Consider the following 21,773-nt stretch of genomic DNA (forward strand, 5'->3'; position numbering starts at 1 on the left):
GGCGTCACAAACAGTATAATAATATCTGACTGCATGCTCAGGATATGTCAGGTCTTTTGCTGTGTAGTGTCCTTATGTTACCCCTTTCAGCTCTCACAGCCCTGTCAGGTGCACGCTGTGCTCTGCATTTTTCAGATGAAAAAACAGGCTCAGAGGTTAGGTTTTCTTTCCCAAGGCTACCAGGAGGGTAAGGGGCAAAGCTGGGGTGCGGCAGGGTCGCCCAGACCTAGAATGGTCTGAGAGCAGCACGTGTGCAGCCTGAGGTCTCAGTTGAGACCCCCCTCCCCGCTGCTGCCGCTGTGCCCCAGCCAGGTCCGGAGGGGGTGGCCTCCGCGCCCAAGGTGTTACCAGCTGTGTGGCTGCGGGGGCGCGGGGGCGCGGGCGCCCACTTCCTCAACCGAGACTTCCGGGATCCTGGAGAGGCCGGAAGTGGGGCTTCTCTCGTTTCCGGCCCGGCCATTGTTTTCGCTTATACCGGCTGCGGCGGCGTCTGGTGTTCGGGGGTCGCGGGCGCGGTGCCCCGGTGAGCGGGCCCGGGGCGGGGAGCGAAGTGTTGCCGGGGCCCGGGGCCGCTAGGCTGGAGCTGCGGCCGCCCACAGCCCAGGTCGGCTACGCCGGCCCGACCCACTCTTCGCCCCCGCGGCTGGCGGCGCGGTCCCCGTGACGCTCAGAAGCCGCTAGATGTAGAGCCGCCTCTTTGTCCCAGTGCCCTGACCAGCCGTGCCTGGCACAGAGCCCAGCACCTGCGGGTACAGCGATGAGCAGGGCAGACGTGGCCAGGTGAGCGGCGCCGCAGAAGCCTGGTCGAACGCGAAATGTAGATAGACGTTTTCCCAGCCTTGCGCTGGAAGACAGTACGAAGCGTCAGAAGTGGGTCAGACCCAGTCAGAATTTCAGACGTGAAGTATAGCTTGGAGAGCCAAAAATCCAGATGAGATGAGGGGCTGAGCATTCGGAGCAGTAAGGGAAGTAGGAAAATGGCCTGAACTTTCTATGTATCTCAGAGCAGAGTCACAGATTTTTAAGTCTATCTTGGTCTTTTTAGAGAAATTCAGCCCTGGAGAGAGTAGCTTACCCAAGGTACCAAGATGCATGGTGAATTGGAAGCATAGCACAGATGCCCTAGTTACCACTAAGGTGCTCATTTTCAGGGTTTTACAGTATGTAAACTGGATAAAAGTCGCCCCCACCCCCAACTTCAGTATCATTCATTCACTTCCCAGATATGTATGTGCCTCTGTATGCCAAGTACACACACACGTACAAAGATGACTGGGAACCAGCTCTGCCCTTTGAGTCCTCCCGTAAAGTGGAGGAGGCAGTCGTGGAAGTCCCAAACACAGTGTGAGAAGTGCTCTAGCAGAGGTTTGAATGAAAAAGGTACTGTGGGTTCACTGAGGCAGTAACCACACTTAAGCCTGGAGAGATCAGCAAGGCTTTCTAGGGGAAGTGGGTTGAGTAGAAAAGGGTCTGGCATTTCTTACTCCATTGGGTTCCTTTTCTTTTGTGGCCATCCAGCAGTTTGGAGGGTGTGAGTGATGAATTGTGCATAAATTAGTTAAAATACAGTGTTACACTGAGAAGTACCGAGAGGGAGGTGACCAGCTCCCCTTCCTGCATGAGGCAATCAGGAATGCCTTCAAGAGAAAAATAGCATTTGTTCTGGGTCTTGACAGGTGAGTAGGTGTTTGTCAGAAGTTTCAGAAGCAGAAAAATCCAGAGAAGGAGTATGTGTGGCTTCTAGCTGTGTCTTCAGAGCTTTAGTCGCTAACTTTCTTTATTGTGCATCTCTATTACAAAAGAGTAGAGTAGAAGAGTTTTGAGCATGCATTTCCAACATAGGTTTATTTGTGAGTTAAAGGTATGTACTGCTGTACAAATTTCAGTGCACATTATAAAACATCCACTAAATAGTTAAATAACAACTTAGTATTTCTTTATCCACCTTTTGGATTATCTTGCATATCCCACATTTGGAGATCATTGCAGTCTTTCTAGCCTGGTGGGTACCTGGGGAAAGTGGTAGGGGGTGTGGCTAGGACAGAGGCCTCAGGCCAGGTTGTGGATGCTAGGCATAGACATTTAGGTTTTATCCTGTAGGTGATGGGAGCCATTGAAACTTTAAGGAAGTCACTTGGAGAGATGCTTAGAGAGACTGCCCTGGTTGTGCTCTTTTTTTTTTCTAGAGCTTTGCTTTTTAACTGTGGAGGGTCTGTCATCCACCTGGGGCTGAGCACTCTGTGGACTCTGATTTCTCTCTTGATGTTTTTGTAGGTGACGTTCCCATCACCCCACATCCTCAACTCTGACAACAGCTTCTGAGACCTGAATTACAGACCATCATTTTAATCGGACAAACCACAACTGAAACAAGCTTCTCTTTGGTGTCACGATGGCCGCCCAAGGCAGAGGAACTTCAGGCCTCATCCCCAGGGGTGCTGTTCTCCAGAGGCAGGAGGGACGCTTGACTGTGAAACAGGAGCCAGAGAGCCAGAGCTGGGGGCAGGGCTGCAGTCTCCAAAAGAATCACCCTCCTGTCTGTGAAATTTTCCGGCTGCACTTCAGGCAGTTATGTTATCACGAGATGTCTGGGCCGCAGGAGGCGCTGAGCCGGCTCCGGGAGCTCTGCCGCTGGTGGCTGATGCCGGAGGTGCACACCAAGGAGCAGATCCTGGAGCTGCTGGTCCTGGAGCAGTTCCTGAGCATCCTGCCAGGGGAACTGCGGACCTGGGTGCAGCTGCATCACCCTGAGAGTGGCGAGGAGGCTGTGGCTGTGGTGGAGGATTTCCAGAGACACGTTAGTGGACCAGGAGAGGTGAGCGGCCGAGTCTAGAATGGCATCTGGAACCATTCTATACTGCTTGGGGTAGCCTGAGAATAGACATTCTCCATTCCCTAGGCTCTAAGCTGGTTTGCCTTTGGGACCCCTGAGCCAGTGCCATGTATAAAGGAGAAAGAGTTTTGTGCTCCTAGCCTTAAGCAAAAATGCAGATCCCAGCCACGCTCTGTAAGTTACTTTGTGAAGTACTGTGTCGTGAACCTAGCTGCAGCCTGGAGCTGCACACAGTGCTCCTGACACGCAGAGGATCTGCACACTGGTTAGAACAGGGAAGCATGTCAGGGAGAAGTAGGCCTTAGGGTATGCTGATAACATGGGCCCTCATTTGAGAAGTTCTCATTACTTCCTCGGACTTCTCCAAGTTACTGTGCTGTTTTCCTGCCTTTTAGGTTCCTTATGAGATGTAACAGTTCTGGGCCTCATCATCATTTTGTTCTTTTCTAGCTTTCCAAACCCAACGGGGATCTTTTCGCTTCTTTAATTCTATTTTTGATTTTCCCTACTTTCTGGGGTTCTCTCAAATTTTAAGCCAGGGTAACTCAAATAAAAGGAAAAGTTAGAGAGTCAGCAGTGTCATAACAGTGGGAAATCTGGCTTCTAGGATCACAGAGCTAACTAGTTCAGTGACTATGTGTATTAGTCAGGGTTCAGCCACAGAAGCAAAACCAGGAGGAAATTATATATACACATACATATATATATTGCTAGAAAGTGACATGTCATTGTGGGAGTTGACAAGTCAAGTCAGAAATCTGTAAGGTAGGCCGTCAGAAAGTTCAGGCTAGAACTCTCAGGCATAGGCTGAAGCTGCTGTCCACAAAGAGAATTCCTTCTTCATGGAACCTTCAGCTCTGATTTTAAGGCCTTGCAACTGATTGAATCAGGCCTATGCAGATTATCTAAGATAACCTCCCTTACTTAAACCGATTATGAATTTTAATCACTTGTACACCATACCATCACAGCAACACCTAAATTAGAGCTCAGTTGACATCAAAGGACCATCACACTGTGGATGAGTCAGTTCTTCCTGATGAGTCTCCAATTGCTCCCTTGTAACTGAGCAGGATGGATTAGGGTCCCCTCTACTCTTCCTCCTTTGTGCTTTACCAGGAAAAACCAGTACCAGTGAAATTTCCTTAGTACCCAGTACATCAGTTTTATTCAGCGCTTTTTCAAAAATGATTACATATCTAGGCCTAGGGAATGAATTCCAATTGATTGGAGTCCTAGGGCTAGAGTTTTTCCAGGAGTAATAGCCAGTACCCTCTGACAGTATCAGATTCATTGTCAGTCGTTATTTCCTTGTTTAAACAAGTAAACACAGGGGTAAATCAACTATCAGTAGGGTCTAGAGAGCAGCTAGGTCCAACCATAGTCAAGGACAAGTGGTTGAGGAAATGTTTAGAGTGCTATTTAGTGAGGTGGGTAGAAGGAAAATTTCCCTATCTCCCGCCTTCTTTTTGCTTAAGCAGAAGAGAATGTAGCCTCCATTAAAACTGTCTTTTATCCAGCGAGCCTCAGAAGAAAGGTGACTGAGTCACAAACCCAAGAGAGTGACTAACAGTTGGCAGTCAGGGCAGCTGAACACTCATGGCTCTAGCCTAGAAGTGGGATCTTTGGACTCCATTTCTTACTCTGCCACTGTCATCAGCTTAAGTTTTCCTACATAAGGACATGAGAACAGGACTATCTCACCTAGCCTGGATTCAGAAAATGTTTTTATGACTAAATGAAAAAACAGGCTTTATCATGGGAGTTTGCCAGGAGGAGATTAAGGAATGTCATTCTGATCAGCAGGAGTGAGCATGCACATGTGTGCACATTGGGGCTGGAGAGAGCGGTAGAGGCATCCCTACTGGGCTGCAGAATTTACAGAATGCTTTTATATCTTTTTTAATTTGAGCTCCTAGCAGGCTTACAAGGTATGCAAATAGTAATCATTATCTCCATTTGACAAGCGATGCAAGCGCAGAGAAGTTAACTGGCTCATCTAAGATGACAGAGCTAGTAAGCAGTCCCTTTGTCCATGTGTGTGGGAACCAGGATTTTCCAGCTCCCTAGATTCTAAGCCACTACCTTTTCCCTAATGTCTTGCTGTGGAATGCCATCTTGGAATGAAAATTGGAATGGGGTTTTCATGGCCTGCGAGGAGAGGACACTTATGAGTCCTAGGTAACGAATAGGAACTTTATCAGGATTTCATTGTCAGTGAATTACAAGGTTGTGTTATCACAGTGCAGTTAAGTTCTATCTTCTGCCAGTACCCACAGCTGCTGTATTTAAGAGCTCTAAGTCCCATTTATAAGAACCATCCAGGGGAGAGCTGGGGAACCCCAGACTGCAGGGAGCCTCTTGGACCTACCATTCCATTGGAGAGCTATACACTAAAGGAGAGAGCCCCCTAACTTCTCAGCAGATGTAACCCAGTAGGGCAAATCCATGTGTTTTGTTGAAGGAGAAGTTATTTTCACCTTACGCTGTGCTATGTACATGCCAGAGTGAGTGAGCTTATAAATGTGATTTATTTAAGATAATCAACAAGGACCTACTGTATAGGACAGGGAACTCTGCTCAGTATTCTTTAATAACCTACAAGGGAAAAGAATCTGGAAAAGAATGAATATATGTGTATGTATAACTGAATCACTTTGCTGTACACCTGAAACTAACACAACATTGTAAATCAACTATATTTCCATTTTTAAAAAGTGATTTATTTAGATAATGTTTTAGGTTTTCTGCTCTAAGTGCTGGTACAAGTAGTAACCATGAGATTGTGAGGAACTGATTTGATGACAACAAGCAAGGGTTAGAAAATAAAAGGTCTATGCTCTGAGATATTCTCAAGGTCTCTAAAGATTGGTGTTATGTGATCCTATTTGACTTTTTTTAAATTTTTTTTTTTTCTATTTGACTTTTTGTATAGATTTTTGGGGAGAGGTAGTACATACGGAAAACCAAGTTTGCAGATAACTCTTAGCAAAATATCGAGAGGAAGTCAGTCAGCAAATATTAATTGAACACCACCATTGGGCTAAGCGTTGTTCTAGGAGCTAGTGACCAAGACACAGTGCTCACCCTCAAAACGCTTATACTTCATTGGCAGAGAAATAGACAGTAAAGGTATAAATAAGATAATTTAAAGACTAATGTATGCTATAGAAAATATAACCAGGTAATTTGAGAGAGTGTGACTATCCTTGCTTTGTCAGTGTGGTCAGGGATGGCTTCTCTGAAGAGGAGACACTTTTGCTGAGAGAAGTTGGAAAAGCTGAGGTTTGTCAGCTGCTGTTCTGGGGTATTGCTCCAGCTGTCAGCCTCTGTAGCATTATTTGTGCACATACAGGTACATACACCTGTCACTTTTTACTCCTTGGTACTTCTGATTGATCTATTCTGTAGGCTGAGGCCCTAGGGAGTGTACTGAATTACTTTCCTGACTCCTTTTTCCAGGGGGTTCTTCATAAGCAAATGTGTGTCTGAAGCACTGACACAGAGTGGAAATGGTTATATAATCTGGTCTTGAAGCTCCTACCAAAAGGGTCAACAGAGGGATGGCAAATAGGATTGTAAGCTGTAGATCCTGCTTTGACATTTTTGCCCCAGTTGGCTGTACTGGTGGGGCTAGAAGGACCCTCTGGCTCTTCTTTCCCTGGCTTCCTCTCCTGGGGGTGCTTCTTAGAGGTTTTGGGTTCTGTACCCAAGGATGCTCTTTTGGACCCAATTTTATTTCCTTGTCTCTAGGTTTCAGCTCCGGCACAGGAACAGGAAATGCATTCAGAGGAGATGACAGCCTTGGGTGCAACAGAGGAATCTCCTCCTACCTCACTCCTCAGTGAGGGTTCGGCACCCGGAGCCCACCTGGAGCCTCCTGGTGGCCCTGGGGCACACCACCGCCTCCCCAGTGGGCACTCTGGTACTCACCTCCCCCGCTTTGGCCTTAAGTCATTCCTCCTTTCTCTCTTTCGGAGTCTCCTTTCCTTCATCTCCCCATCTCCCACCCCATTGGAGTCCCTTATTGCCCTGCCCTGTGTCTTCCTTCCCTAGTGACTTTGTTTGTTCCTTTTGCTTATTCTCCAATCATTCGTGTATTTAGCACATTTTTGTCAAGCACGTTTCATGGCAAAGGCACTGTTGAGGACCAGAGAGATGTAGTACGCCGGCACTGCTTCCAAAGACCTTGTTATCTAGTTGGCAGAGAGTCAGTCCTAAGTGCAAGAAGAGGCAACCTCATAAGATACATGTGAGTGATATCTGTCCGCAGGCATTTGATGCCGTCACGAATGAGCCATGTGGACATCGTAAGCGGTGAGCGAGATCATGGAGGGCTGGAGCAAAGACACTCGCTAAGTGGGAGTTTGGACCCCATTGAGGTCGGGTCAGGAAGGACTTATTTGGGAGCCTGGGGTCTGCTTGTGCAGGGCCTTTGGATGGAGGCCAGGAAGATTTTGGGGGCAGGGGATTGAAGCGTTAGAAACAGTATTTCAGAAGGATTACTGTGGCACATGAGCACTGTGGGTTGAGTGTGGAGACCAGTGACTGGGAGCCTCACTAGGAGGCTAGTGTAGGAGAACAGATGTGAGGCAGGAATTGCCTGAGTGGGTTTGAGTGGAATGGAAAGTGATAGATGTGACACATATTTGAACGAAGAATCCATGGGACAATGGAGAGGAGGGAGAATTAGCGGGTTTTGGCCGATGTTTGGAATCACTGAGAAAACTTGGGAAGTCAGGAAAGTAAGATGGAAACATGCACTTTAGACACTGAATTTCAGGTGTTGTGGGACACCCAAGTGAAATGTCCAATAGACAACTGGAGGCTTGTGATAGGGGTCTCAGAGAGAACTGACAGCTTAAGAGCAGAGAATGGGAGTCGTGAGATCTCTGAGAGAGGGAAAGGGGAAGCTCTGAGGCCTGAACGCCTGCAGTGTCCGTGATGAGAGGGCAGGTGAAGGAAGAGAAACCAGGGAATGAGGGGCAGAGAGGTGAGGGGGAGACCAGGCAGGCTGCTGCTGGGGAAGCCATGGGAGAGAGAAGGTGGTCAGAAATGTAGCTTCCTTCTGAGAGTGGCAGAGAGAGGGCTGGAAGGAGCCGCCAGTTCGGTTTGAACAGGGACCTTCTGTGCCTCCAGGAAAAGTTCACAGCTCACAAAGGATAACGCCTTTATGGAACAGGGATGAGGGTCCGTGTGTGTGGAGCCACCTGGGTTCTCTTGAATCCACTTGCTGGGATAGAGACCTCATTGGAGCCAAGAGCAGGGCTGGTCCCACTCAGAGCTTTCTTTCCTCCCTCAGCTCAGCATGCTTCCCCAGTGCCTGCCCTTCCCCAAGTGGGGAACGTAGGAGACCAAGCAGCGGCAACTGTGCTCCGGATGGTCAGGCCCCAGGTGAGCTTCCTGAGTTCCAAGTCTGTGGCCCAGGAATAGCTAGAGCTCATCTCCGGGCCTCTGGCCCATTCTGAGTCTGCTCCTGTGGCTTCCCCTGGAGCTGGTCCTGTCCTAGATTTGTCCTTTTTTTTTTTTTTTTTTGGCCGCACCCCACGGCTTGTGGGATCTTATAATAGTTCCCCGATCAGGGATCGAACCCGGGCCCATGGCAGTAAAAGCACTGAGTCTTAACCACTGGACCGCCAGGGAATTCCCTGGACTTGTCCTTTTAATCTGTCTTTCCCAGATTCCCTCCCTACCCGCCCCCCCCCCCCGCCCATTTTACCACCAGGTTCCCCGACCCTGTGCTCTTGGTGCCCCTAATGACTGCTTTCCAGGCTGGGAATGTCCCTGAGCAATAGAAGCTTGTCATTCCAGGAGGCTGCAGAGTTCGAGTTCCTGTCTGTGGACTATACTCAGAAGAAGTGGAAAGGTCCGGCACTCAGCCAGAAAGCAGCCCTGTACCGGAACATCATGCCAGAAAATTGCTGCAGCCTGGCTTCATTGGGTAATGACTCTGTTACCCAGTAACTTAGTGTCTGTCTTCTTTACATATTCTTTGCTATATTCTTTTTCTTTTTTTAACTTTTTATTATGAAAATATAAAGAGACAAAGTGGAGAGAATAGTATAATGAACCCTTCTACATCATCATCCACTTTATCAGTTATTAACATTCTTTTTACTTTCTTATTAATTGAGCTGGGCTGGTTTAGTTAGAGGTTGTAGTTGGAAGGAATAGAAAGCCACTCAGTTTTTGTTGTAAGCAATGAGCTAAGTTACTTAGAATAAGGCTAAAAGAATGGAAACCTAGAACAAACTGACCAGCTAGACCAGACTTCAGGAAACAAAGCCTTGTAGGGACCTGGGAGCTTGGGAGCCACAGCAGCAAAAGTGAAAGGATTTTTACACCAGTGTCGTAAGACAGCTGTGCTCTGTGTATCTGTTTTCTCCTCCCTCTGATACCCATTCTCCACTCTGAAGCTTTTGTCCCCGTCAGAGCTCCTTTTTAGTTAGACTTTCTGTTTCCTCACACGTTCTGCTTGCTTTGGCTCCCGATGGCTTGCCTTCTCTCCATGCATCATTTCAGCTTCGGCTTCTACTTGTAATTTCCTTCATCTTGTCCTACCTTCAGTTCAGAATTTATGTAGAGAGGAACTCCACGGGTGGTTCAGCCATTAAATAGCATCTTTGTTTGAGCAGAACTTTGGTCCTGGCTGCACAGAGGCGGATGATTAATCTACAGATAAGCTACACTTGCATCTAGTGCTTGGCCCTGTTCCAGTCACCTGTTGTCCATCATGGGATGAGCTGGGTTGTTTGGCACAAAGCATGGTTGCCTCAGCTTCTCCTTCAGAATGACTGAGGCAGGGCTGCTTCCTGGAAGGAGCTGTTGTCAGGAGAGTTTCTGGGGTTGACCGGTGTAGGACAGTAGCCTACTCTGGAGAGGGTGGGCTCAGAAGTGAGAGATTCAGACATCTACAACTTGCACACACTAAATTAGCATGAAGGTTTATAGCCCTGATGTAGATGTCATTGAAAGGAACCAACATTTTTAGGTTAAGCTATAACCATAATTGCTCTGCCTTCTCCCAGTTTTTGTACTGAAAAATCCTAGAATTTAAAAGCAAATATTCGACTGCTCACTTTCCTTATGATTCCTGATTATCTAGATACCAAAAACATGTTTGATTTATATTTCAAGTTATTGATGCCATTCTTAGTTTTTTGGGGTTTTTTTTTTTTTTGATGTGGACCATTTTTAAAGTCTTTATTGAATTTATTACAATATTGCTTCTGTTTTATGTTTTGGTTTTTTGTCCTAAAGGCATGTGGGATCTTAGCTCCCCAACCAGGGATCAAACCCGTACCCCCTGCATTGGAAGGCGAAGTCTTAAGCACTGGACTGCCAGGGAAGTCCCCCATTAGTTTTATTTATTTATTTATTTATTTATTTATTTTTGGCTGTGTTGGGTCTTAGTTGCTGCGCACGGGCTTTCTCTAGTTGCGGCTTGGGGGGGCTACTCTTTGTTGTGGTTCACGGGCTTCTCATTGCGATGACTTCTCTTGTTACGGAGCACGGGCTTTAGGTGTGCGGGCTTCAGTAGTTGTGGCGCACGGGCTTAGCTGCTCCACGGCATGTGGGATCTTCCCAGACCAGGGCTCAAACCTGTGTCCCCTGCATTGGCAGGCGGATTCTTAACCACGGCGCCACCAGGGCAGCCCCATTCCTAGTTTTTATAGGAGTGCAGTATTGTACTTACCAGTCCAGTGCTCCAGGGACTAAGGGGTGCCCAATTTTATAGCTTTGCTTTCCCCTTCAATACTTTTCCCCAGTATTTCTCTACCCATGGCTTCTCCAAATATTGTCACTGTCCTGTTATACCAGAATCACTCCCTTATATACACTTTTTCCTAATCATATCCTCATAATATAAATTTTCCTTCTACTCTCAGGTTTGCCCACATTGTTTCTCATATTCGATTTGAGGTATTTGCCACCAGTCTCTCTCCCCAACATCTTTGCTGAGAACTGTGGAACCGTACAATGTCATGGTTGGAAAGGACCTTAGGGTTCATCATTTTACTAAGGAGACGTCACATCTAAGTGACTTCTGGAAGATCACACCATGCTTTACAGTCTGGTCTCTTGCCTTTCAACTGGCCTGTTCACGTGGCTGTGCTGGCTCAGCATCCCTCTGTCCTGATAGCTCTTCTTCTGCCTTCCTCCACTGACCAGCTTCCCCTTATTGTTTTTCTGTCCATGAAGAGAAATTTGAGCTGTTTTTTCATTTTCTCTCCTGTTCTCAGTGTGTCTCCTCATTCCTTACCCATAATATGAATTTTTTTTTAGGTACATAGGCTCCTGATAGTTCATTTCCTCAGTAGGGTAAGAGTGAGTAACAGTTGTTTTCTTCTTTCTTTTGGCAACAGGTGAGAACAGGATGGAGAGTTCAGAGTTGCCTCCAAAGCAGGAAATTTCTGAAGAATCGGAGTCATCTGATAGGACCTCAGGAATACTCTATGGAGTGATTCCTGGAGGACCAGAAGCTGGAGATGCCTGTGAAGAGGCTTTAGAGAAGCTAGAAGTTCAACCCTCAGGTGAACAAGGGAGCAGACTGAAGAGTGATTTCTTGGAAATAACACAGGAGGATAAAAATAAATGCACAAAAGATGAATGTGATGAATATAAGGAACTTGAGGAACATCCAGATCTGTCCTCAAGTCCTGCAGAACATCAGGGAATTCTGAAGGGACAGAAATTCTATCACTGTGATGAATGTGGCAAAGCTTTTAATCGGAGTTCTCACCTCATTGGGCATCAGAGAATCCACACTGGAGAGAAACCCTATGAGTGCAATGAGTGTGGCAAGACCTTCAGGCAGACCTCTCAGCTCATAGTCCATCTCAGAATCCACACAGGGGAAAAGCCCTATGAATGCAGTGATTGTGGAAAGACCTATCGCCACAGCTCCCATCTCATTCAACACCAGAGACTCCATAATGGGGAGAAATCATATAAATGTAACGAATGTGCAAAAGCTTTCACTCAGAGTTCCCAACTCATTGACCACCAGAGAACCCATACTGGGGAGAAACCCTATGAATGCAATGAGTGTGGGGAGGCCTTCATTCGGAGTAAAAGCCTTGTCCATCATCAGGTACTTCACAGTGGTGAGAAACCTTACAAGTGTAATGAGTGTGGGAAAGCTTTCTGTTCCAACAGAAATCTTATTGACCATCAGAGAATCCACACTGGGGAGAAGCCTTATGAGTGTAATGAATGTGGCAAGGCCTTCAGTCGAAGTAAATGTCTTATTCGACATCAGAGCCTCCACACTGGGGAAAAACCATTCAAATGCAGTGAGTGTGGGAAAGCCTTCAATCAGAACTCTCAACTTGTTGACCATGAGCGAATTCATACTGGAGAAAAACCTTTTGAATGTAATGAGTGTGGTAAGGCATTCAGTCTGAGTAAATGTCTCATTCGACATCAGAGACTTCACACGGGTGAAAAGCCCTATAAATGCAAAGAGTGTGGAAAATCCTTCAATCAAAACTCACATCTTATTATACACCAGAGAATTCACACTGGTGAGAAACCTTATGAATGTAATGAATGTGGGAAGGTCTTCAGTTACAGCTCCAGTCTTATGGTACATCAGAGAACTCATACTGGGGAGAAACCCTATAAGTGCAAAGATTGTGAGAAGGCTTTTAGTGACAGCTCACAGCTCATTGTGCATCAGAGAGTTCACACTGGAGAGAAACCCTATGAATGTATTGAGTGTGGGAAAGCCTTCAGTCAGCGTTCTACTTTCAATCACCACCAGCGAACTCACACTGGAGAAAAGCACTCAGGTCTGGCTCGGTCTGTTTTTTAAGACATGATTCTCTAAGACAGCAAGGAGCTCTGAGTTAAGGTTTCTATATAAGAAGTATGCTCACCCTGGTCTCCTCTTGGAACCACTAATCAAATTGGATCATTCCCTAAATGTTCTCTGGTGGTCACAAAGGTGGGAGAGTGGGAGTAACAGTACGGTCCTTCCCCAGTAAGGACTACACATTTCATGTACTTGTAGATTTCTTTCCTTCTTTCTTTTTTATCATCTGTTTAAAAATCTATCTCATTTCTTACTTAGGCATCCCAAAATCAGAATGTGTACTTCTCAAGGACAGAGATATTTCCTTATTCTGTTCCACTTCCTCCATTTTACCATTTACATAAAGTCGTTCTCCAAGGTACTGATTCATTCTTTCCTTCTCTTGGCTGTGGCCCTCCTTGTCTACTTTTTGAACTTCTACTCTAATGTAGTCCCTCATCACTTATGTTCCCTGTCTAGAAAATCTTTTTTCTTTTCTTTTGCTAATCTGTGTCCCTCAGAACCTGCCAGATCCAACTCATCTCTGAAAGACTTTCTTCTTCAAATACGTCTTCATTCATCTTAAACTGCTATTTGTTGGACCTCAGTGCTTTGAGTTAGCTGGTGCTATGTGTACAACTGTTGTTAAATTGCGTTGTAAATTATTCTCAATTTAATGCGTATGTGTTCATACCAACTTATTATAGGCTCTTTGAGGATCTGTTTCTTTTAGTATATAGATAATAATTTTCATATGGTAATTGTTTAATAAATACCTTTTGAAAACTCAGTTCTGTAATTGAATCATCCTTAAATTGGACCAATCTCCCCTCCCCCCATCCCCCACCAGACTAGAAGCTTCTAAAGATAGAGGTGACATCTCTTCATAGGATATCTCATATAAAGCCCTCATTGATATCTTCTACATGTACCCCTGGAAGTCTCACTATTGTTATTTCATTGTTGGTTTCTGATAAATTTTCTATTGTGTTTAGGAAGTTTCCTTCTTTTCCTATTTTTTTGTTTGTTTGTTTTGGCCATTCCGCACAGCATACGGCATCTTAGTTCCCTGACCAGGGATCAAACCCACATCCCCTGCATCTGAAGCTCAGAGTCTAAAACACTGGACCGCCAGGGAAGTCCCTATTCCTATTCTTAGAAGCAGCAATATAATACAGTAGTTAAGAGAATAGATTTTTGTGCCTGGTACTCTAGGTTCAAATCCTGACTCCTTACTTTCTTACGTGTGTGATCCTGAGTAAGTCATTTCGTTTCCTTGTGTCTAGCTCTTCCATGTATAAAATGGAGCTACCTCAGGGCTGTGAGGGTTAAATTAGTTCATAAGTGTAAGGCACTTAAAACAGTGCTTGGCACATACTATACCCTATAATAATTACTATTGTTTTGTATTTTGAGTTTTTGTTATGATGGTTTTTAAGTTCTACCACGTTTTTTAAAAGAAAAAATCGAGTGTAATTTTACAGATAATGTCCTTTATTTTTGTAATTTTAGGGGGAGCGAGTTTCTAGATAAATGAAATTTCCTTGCACTCCTGGAATAAAATCCATTTGTTCATGATGTTTTAAGTACAGAACTAAATTGAATTTACTAATAAGATTTTGCCTGCCTTGCAAAATGTATTTGTTTTTCTTTAATTACTCTGGAAGAGTTTAAATAATGTGGGAATTATTCTTTGAACAGTAAAATTAACTGGGCTTGATCCATTTTGGGGGATGAGGGAATTGAGAGGGACAAGTCTTTTTTTTTTTTTTTTTTTTTTGTCCTGTCCCGCCCCGAGAAGCATAAATATTTAGCAACATTTTGATTTCTTCAATTACTGCCCTCTTTAAGTTTCTACCTCTGTGTAAATTTTGGTGATGTGTATCTGGAAATCATCCTTTCTACTGGACTGTCAAAGAGTGGCATAAAGCTGCACCTAGTATTCTGTACAGTTCTTTTACTCTCTTTTGTATATGTAGTTAGAGCTGTGTTTCATCCACAATTTTTTAAATAGATTTTATTTAGTTATTTATTTTTTAGGCTGCGTTGGGTCTTCCTAGCTGTGCGTGGGCTTTCTCTAGTTGCGGCGAGCAGGGGCCACTCCTCGCTGCAGTACGCAGGCCTTTCACTGCAGTGGCTTCTCTTGTTGTGGAGCACGGGCTGTAGGCCTGCAGGCTTCAGTAGTTGTGGCTCGTGGGCTCTAGAGCGCAGGCTCAGTAGTTGTGGCACATGGGCTTAGTTGCTCAGCGGCATGTGGGATCTTCCCGGACCAGGGCTCGAACCCGTGTCCCCTGCACTGGCAGGCGGACTCCCAACCACTGCGCCACCAGGCAAACCCCATCCATAATGTTTTACATTTTGGTTTCCTTTCACTTTTCCTTTCGTGATTGCCAAGTTTTGGGGGTTTTTTTAAGTTTTTTTTTTTTTTTTTTGATGTGGACCATTTTTAAAGTCTTTATTGACTCTGTTACAATATTGCTTCAGTTTTATGATTTTTGGTTTTTTGGCTGAGAGGCATGTGGGATCTTAGCTCCCCGACCAAGGATTGAACCTGCACCCCCTGCATTGGAAGGCGAAGTCTTAAGCACTGGACCACCAGGGAGGTCCCTTGAATATATTTTTTTCATATGTCCTTTTACTGCCTCAAGTTGCAGAGACTTTTTATTAGCCTCATATTTCATTTGTCTTTTTCTTCACTAATCAACAATATTTGCCCCAAGATAGGGAAAGTGGGTTTTCCTTGAATTGCTTTATATTCTATTTGCATGTCTGTTTAGACTTGGAGCTAGAAGGTGAGTTATAAATTTATATTACTAATATGCTGTGCAGCAGTAAAGAAGTAAAGGAGCAGCTTGACATTTTGCTAATCTGGTTACAAACCTTCCGCCCAGAGCCCTCTTTTCTTTTTCGCTCAGCCTTCACATTATGGGTACAGCGGAGGCTCCTTCCATGTGCTCTACCTGTTGCAAATAGCTTTGTTGTAAAAGAACTGAATGTGGAAAAACCTTCAGTCACAACTCAGACTTTATTTTACCTCGGCAACTCCAAACTGAGAAAAGAAACTATTCCTGAGATAAGTGTGAGAAAACATTCAGTTGTGTGAAACATCCACCAGAGACTTTATGCTTACAAGGAAGTCTACTTATTTGTGTGTGGGAAAGCCTTGGTTATAGTTTATTTCTTGTTTGACATAGCAAAACCCACCTGGGTTATAATCTGTTTTGGATTTTAGAGGGCAAGAAATCATTCATCCAGAGCGTCTATTATTTTGTACACGTTTTTGAAAAATATTATTCCTGGAATAAGTGTAGAAAAGCTTTTAGTTATAGCACATGGCTTCTGCTCCATTCATGAGTCCACAATGCAAGTAAAGAATTACAGTAAGCAGTGTGATAGAGCTCCCAATTTACTTTTAAAAATCAAAGTTTGGGACTTCCCTGGTGCTCCAGTGGCTAGGACTCCACGCTTCCATCGCAGGGGACACAGGTTCGATCCCTTATCCGGGAACTAAGATCCTGTATGACGCGCGGCACAGCCAAAAAATTAAAAAAAAAAAATCAGTCAAAATTTATACCCAGGAGATAGTTCAGGTGACCAAATATGGTGGTAAACGTGTTAGGAGCTGCACACTTACCCTCTTACCTCTTACACACCAAGAAAATATTCCACAGCTATATTCTGCATCCCAAACCCTGGTAATTCAGCTTCTAAGACCAGTAGGAAAGGTCCAGAGATTTTGGGTGCCGACAAGTTGACGAGTACTGTCCCATGCTGGAAGACATTTCTGTGAAGTTGTCGACCTCTTGGAGTCTTACAAAGGATACTCTAGGTGTTAGGGACAAATTGTGAATACCCACAGGGTGGCTTTTGCTCTATAGAAAATTAAAAACAAACCCCCTATCCCTAACATTAGGATGTGTTCTAGCCTGATGGGGCCTTGTAAAACTCTTGCCCAAGGGGGATAATGGGAAGGTGTTATGATGTCAGCTGGCTCCAAGTACCTTGTGGTACAGATATTTGACCCAGGATAGGACACTGTAGACTGATTCCTTACTGAACCACGACAGTCCTCCCACTAATATATGCACAGGACCAACGGCCTGTACTTTGCCCAGGTGGATGCCCTGTAGGATGGGTGCGCTTTCCCTTTAAAGACCTGTGAATACCTTGCATGAAAACACAGTTTGAGAGAAATATTTGGTGTTCCACCCCCTTTTCTGATCTGTGACTCTTGGTTAGGAATTTGCAACTGACTGAAAACATAATGTTTTTCCACCCTAGGTGACTCAGTCCAATGACCTAAACATTTCTAGAGATGTATGTACAGTTGGCATTTTATGATATCTAACAGGCTTCTCCCCCAAGTCCCTTCCAGTTGCATTGTCTTGTGTATGGATGATGCATTTACAAGATATTAAGTTTCCCAAGCTGGTGCCATATGGATTGTGGATGGAAAGGGACAGGGCCAACAGTCACCCAAGATTTGAGTACAATGAGATGAAAGGACAGAGTAATCACAGGACAATATATATTCCTCTAAGATTAAATGAGGAGTGGTAACAACGGCTACATGTTCAGGGCCACGGGGTGCATAGGTACATGCTCATCCACCAGGTTGTATACCTTATACTTTGATTTCCATTTGGGTGAGATTGAAAAATGCTATATCCCCTCTCAGAGACTATCTGTGTTGCTCCCCAGGGAAGGAGGGAACAGAATGATGCAATTACACCATACCTGTAGGGACCCTGGCAAGTCAGCATGACCTGATTTCAGAAAAAGGCCACTAGTGAAACCTCTAGTCAGGCTGCCTCAACAATGAGCAAAAATCGATGACACTCAAGCTCTCACTGGAGAGCCACACTACTGGTGCCCTTAGGATTTGAGGTATGTGCAGCCTACTACAGGGTCCATTTATGAAGAAGGTGGTCATGGTAGCTGTTATGGTGCTAAAATTAAAGCCACTGGCAACTGTATTCTCCAGGCTAAGCTGTGCACTTACCATGCTATCCATTGTCAACATCTGTCCTAATGAGCAGCACTGAAATAACGAGATAGTGAGTTATTTAAAAGACTTTCAAAAGAGAACCATTAGAAGAACACTAGACAATTCACCTCTTCTCAGGGGCTCCCTGAGGTTTCCATTGAGAGTGGATATGTGGGATATTTGAACTGTAGAATCAGGAACAGCTGGGCAATTCCCAAAAATCTGCAAGAACTAGAGAAGTTGCACATCTGGTTAGGGACCTCTGATTTTCCCAGAGCAATATGCTCCAATAAGAGTCAGGAATATCTTGCATTGAGGCAGAGCTAAAGCTGTGCTCTACCTGCCCTCCCCCAAACAAGAAGCTATAATGTCTTGGCCCATAATTAATATCAAGGGTAAAGCCATCTTCTAACATGCCACCTGCTCTGCATCTCCAGGTTCTGGAACATCCCTTTTCCTCTTCTTGGGGGAATCATGAGTTGGTTGCTTCTCAAGGATGTATGTTGCTTCTCAAGGAAGTTGGGTGTGTTCGTCTGCTTGGGCTGCCATAACGAAGTTCCACAGACTGGGTAGCTTAACCAACAGAAATTTATTTTCTCACAGTTTTGGAGCTGAAAGTTTGAGATCAAGGTGTCAGCGGGGTTGATTTCTTCTGAAACCTCTTTCCTGGGCTTGTAGATGGGCATCTTCTCCTTCTATCTTTACATGGTCTTCCCTCTGTTAGTTTATGTCCTAATTTCCTCTTCTTATACAGTGGTATTGAACTAGGATGTACCCTAATGATCTCATTTACCCTTTATTACCACTCTAAAGGCTCTATCCCTGAATATAATCACATTGTGAGGTCCTGAGATTTAGGACTTCAACATACGAATTTGCAGGGGACAAAATGTAGCCCATGATATCAGTTTAACTGAAGGGCAAGTCTGGATTGACCTGCTAATGTGGGGAGTTGGCCTTATTCTTAAGTGAACACATTTCCCCCTAGGTTGAACGCTGTGGCTACTGCCTCCTGGGTTGTCTTCCAAATGGCTCCTCAATCTGTATTTTACTCTCTATTGAAACCTGGACATTTCAGCACTATGGCAGGTACACAAATGGTTCTCTGAGGTGAGTTCCTGACTTTTGTTTTTAACATTTTTATTGAAATATAATTCACATACCATATATTTCATCCTTGTAAAATGTACAGTTCAATGATTTTTGGTATATTCACATGCATGTGCAACCATCCCCACAGGCAGTTTTAGAACATTTTCATCACCTCAAAAAGAGATTCCCTACCTTTTACCTATCCCTCCCCCTAATTCCCCCCACTGCCAGCCTTAATGTTTTGTTTTTACTTTTTATTATGGAGAAATTTTAATGTACACACAAAATACAAAACAAGAAGAAAAAGAAATTAAGGATGGCATGTAATGCATAAGTTCTAACACCACCAGTGAAGCAAAGATTTAACTTGAATCTAATCAGGCCTCTTTTCCTACCTTCCAATTTACAGGAAATATAGGGGGATATGATGAGAAAATAAGTCAGATTCACTGATTTTTGATTTGTACAATGTGAGACACTATATAAGACAATTGACCTAGACTCTTTGAAAAGTCAGTGAAATGAAAAAAGTTGCTCGGCTGTTGTAGATTAAGAGAGACTCTTCAGAAACACAACCATCAAATGCAGTGAGTGAACTTTGAATTTTTTAAAAAAGCTGTAGCAGATATTTGGGGATCAATGGAGACACTAAATATGGAATGGATGTAATATTTAATAGTAGGCCCATTTGATGATAATATGCAATTGTTTAGATTTCTTAAATCTGAAAGTTATATTTTGCTTCTGTAGAAGAATGTCCTTATTCTTAGGAGATGCATGCTGCAGTGTTTAGGGTTGGAGGCTCATGATCTCTTCAACATATTTTCAAATGGCTAAAAATAACAACAAATAAAATGTGTATGTGTGTGTGGAGAGAAAAAGCGAATATGGCAAAATAATTATTGAATCTAGCTAGAGGGTATATGCACGTTTGAAAGTTTCAAAATAAAGTTTGAAAAAGGTAAAAAGGGATTATGGACAGCTTGTTATAACTCAACACCTTTTAGAAGAAATGCAATCTATAGTTTGAGGCAGTGTGGCAGTAGACAAAAGAACACAGGATCTACTGTCAGAAAACCCAGTCCAAGTTTCAAATTGTCCACTACTAGCTGTGCAACCATAAGCAAATCATTTGACGTATCCAGGCTTTAGTTTCCTTATCTAAAAATAAGGATAGCATTGGAATTCCCTGGCGGTCCAGTGGTTAGGACTCCACACTCTCACTGCTGAGGGCCCAGGTTCAATCCCTGGTCTGGGAACCAAGATCCCACAAGCTGCATGGCGTGGCCAAAAAAACTAAAAGTAAAAATAAATAAAAATAAGGACAGCATTGAGCCATAAAATTACTCTGAGGCTTAAATTATTTAATGCCCATGAAAGCTGTGTGTGTGTGTGTGTGTGTGTGTGTGTGTGGTGTGTATGGCAGTAACGTCCCATTCACTTTTATACTTTTGAAGTATCCTTTGATCTTTTTAAAAAAATATTTATTTATTTATTTGTTTTATTTTTGGCTGCATCAGGTCTTGGTTGCCACACGTGGGATCTTCCTTTCGGCATGTGGGATCCTCTGCTGTGGTGCATGGGCTTCTCTCTAGTTGTGGCCTGCGAGCTCAGTAGTTGCGGCGCACTGGCTTAGTTGCCCCACAGCATGTGGGATCTTGGTTCCCTGACCAGGGATTGAACCCAAGTCACCTGCATTGGAAGGCAGATTCTTAACCACTGGACCACCAGGGAAGTCCCTGATTTTTCTTTCTTTATTTTTTTTAATGAATTTATTATTTATTTATTTATGGCTGCATTGGGTCTTCGTTGCTGCGCGCAGGCTTCCTCTAGTTGCAGCGAGTGGGTGCTACTCTTAATTGTGGTGCACGGGCTTCTCATTGCAGTGGCTTCTCTTGTTGCAGAGCAAGGGCTCTAGGTGCACGGGCTTCAGTAGTTGTGGCACGCACGCTTAGTAGTTGTGGCTCACAGGCTCTAGAGCGCAGGCTCAGTAGTTGTGGCACATGGGCTTAGTTGCTCTGCGGCATCTGGGATCTTCCTGGACCAGGGCTCACAGATTCTTAACCACTGCGCCACCAGGAAACTCCCCCCTGATCTTTTCTTAAAGCCAGAGAGTCATAGCCTCAAAGAGACTGAATTACCAGAGGGAAGCATTGTGTTATCACCATTTTGACCAATAAAGTAAGACCTGAATAACTGGATATTGATTTCATTTACCCAAAAATGAGTTGTAATTTCTTTGGTTGACAGATGTCATGATAAAGATTGAAATTGCTGAATATTTAGGCAATTATGAACCCCACAAATACTCTGATTCTGAGCAGTGACATCATTCTGGACTGAATGAATAGGTTTTGTCAGAAAAAATAAATATCCTTGTGGATAAAGGCAACAAGTTGGATAGGGTGGCCTGGAATTTGTATTTTTAATGTGTCCTCATTATGCTCTCTAGAATTAGAGACCAGCTGGGGCTGGAATATTAATGAAATATTGTTACCCCCGGGACCAGAGGTGGAGTTAAGAGTTTTAATCAGAATTGACAACTCCTCCGCCAAATAAAAGAATAGGTGAAAAGCAAGACCAAGTTGATCATTACGGTCATAATGTACATGAATATTCTTCTTAAGTGTTTCCTGATGTAGTGGCAATAGTGTTGTGCTCCTGAGTTCTACTTCCAGCATCAACTGGGGGTATGAACTTGTGCAAGTCTTATCATTTCTCTGAATCTCTGTGCCTCAATCTTCTTTAGAAAATGTTGTGCCACCTATAAGAATTGATGGATAAGAACGCTCCTGGTATTCTTTAAGTATTCAACACACATCTATTGATTAACGAGCTTCAAAGCTTATTGCTCAGATGACTTCTTTGTCTATAGTCACTCCCTAGATTGTCCCATCCTGCCCTATATAGCGACACCTAAATTTACATCTCTAGTTGTGATTTCTTCACTGAACTCCTGACTCCTATCCCAATTGCCTGTTTGACATTTACTCTTGGATGTCTAATTGGCATCTTTAACTTAACACATCCATAACAAAACTATTGATCCCTCTCCCTAAACCTGT

General features: G+C 44.1%; 1 protein-coding gene across 1 annotated transcript in view; it reads left to right on the forward strand.

Annotated features, from left to right (window-relative positions):
• Positions 1 to 489: 489 nt before the first annotated feature.
• LOC137773983 (zinc finger protein with KRAB and SCAN domains 7-like) overlaps positions 490 to 21,773 on the forward strand; it is a 31,105-nt gene continuing 9,821 nt past the window's right edge. The window contains 7 exon segments of the mRNA XM_068559132.1: positions 490 to 780; positions 2,275 to 2,815; positions 6,587 to 6,758; positions 8,136 to 8,227; positions 8,645 to 8,774; positions 11,200 to 12,621; positions 15,919 to 15,996. Of these exon segments, the coding sequence (XP_068415233.1) occupies positions 2,393 to 2,815; positions 6,587 to 6,758; positions 8,136 to 8,227; positions 8,645 to 8,774; positions 11,200 to 12,621; positions 15,919 to 15,996 (2,317 nt within the window). The 5' untranslated portion in view covers positions 490 to 780; positions 2,275 to 2,392.

This window comes from Eschrichtius robustus, chromosome 12, assembly GCF_028021215.1.
Source record: "Eschrichtius robustus isolate mEscRob2 chromosome 12, mEscRob2.pri, whole genome shotgun sequence".
In the NCBI taxonomy this organism is placed as follows: Eukaryota; Metazoa; Chordata; class Mammalia; order Artiodactyla; family Eschrichtiidae; genus Eschrichtius; species Eschrichtius robustus.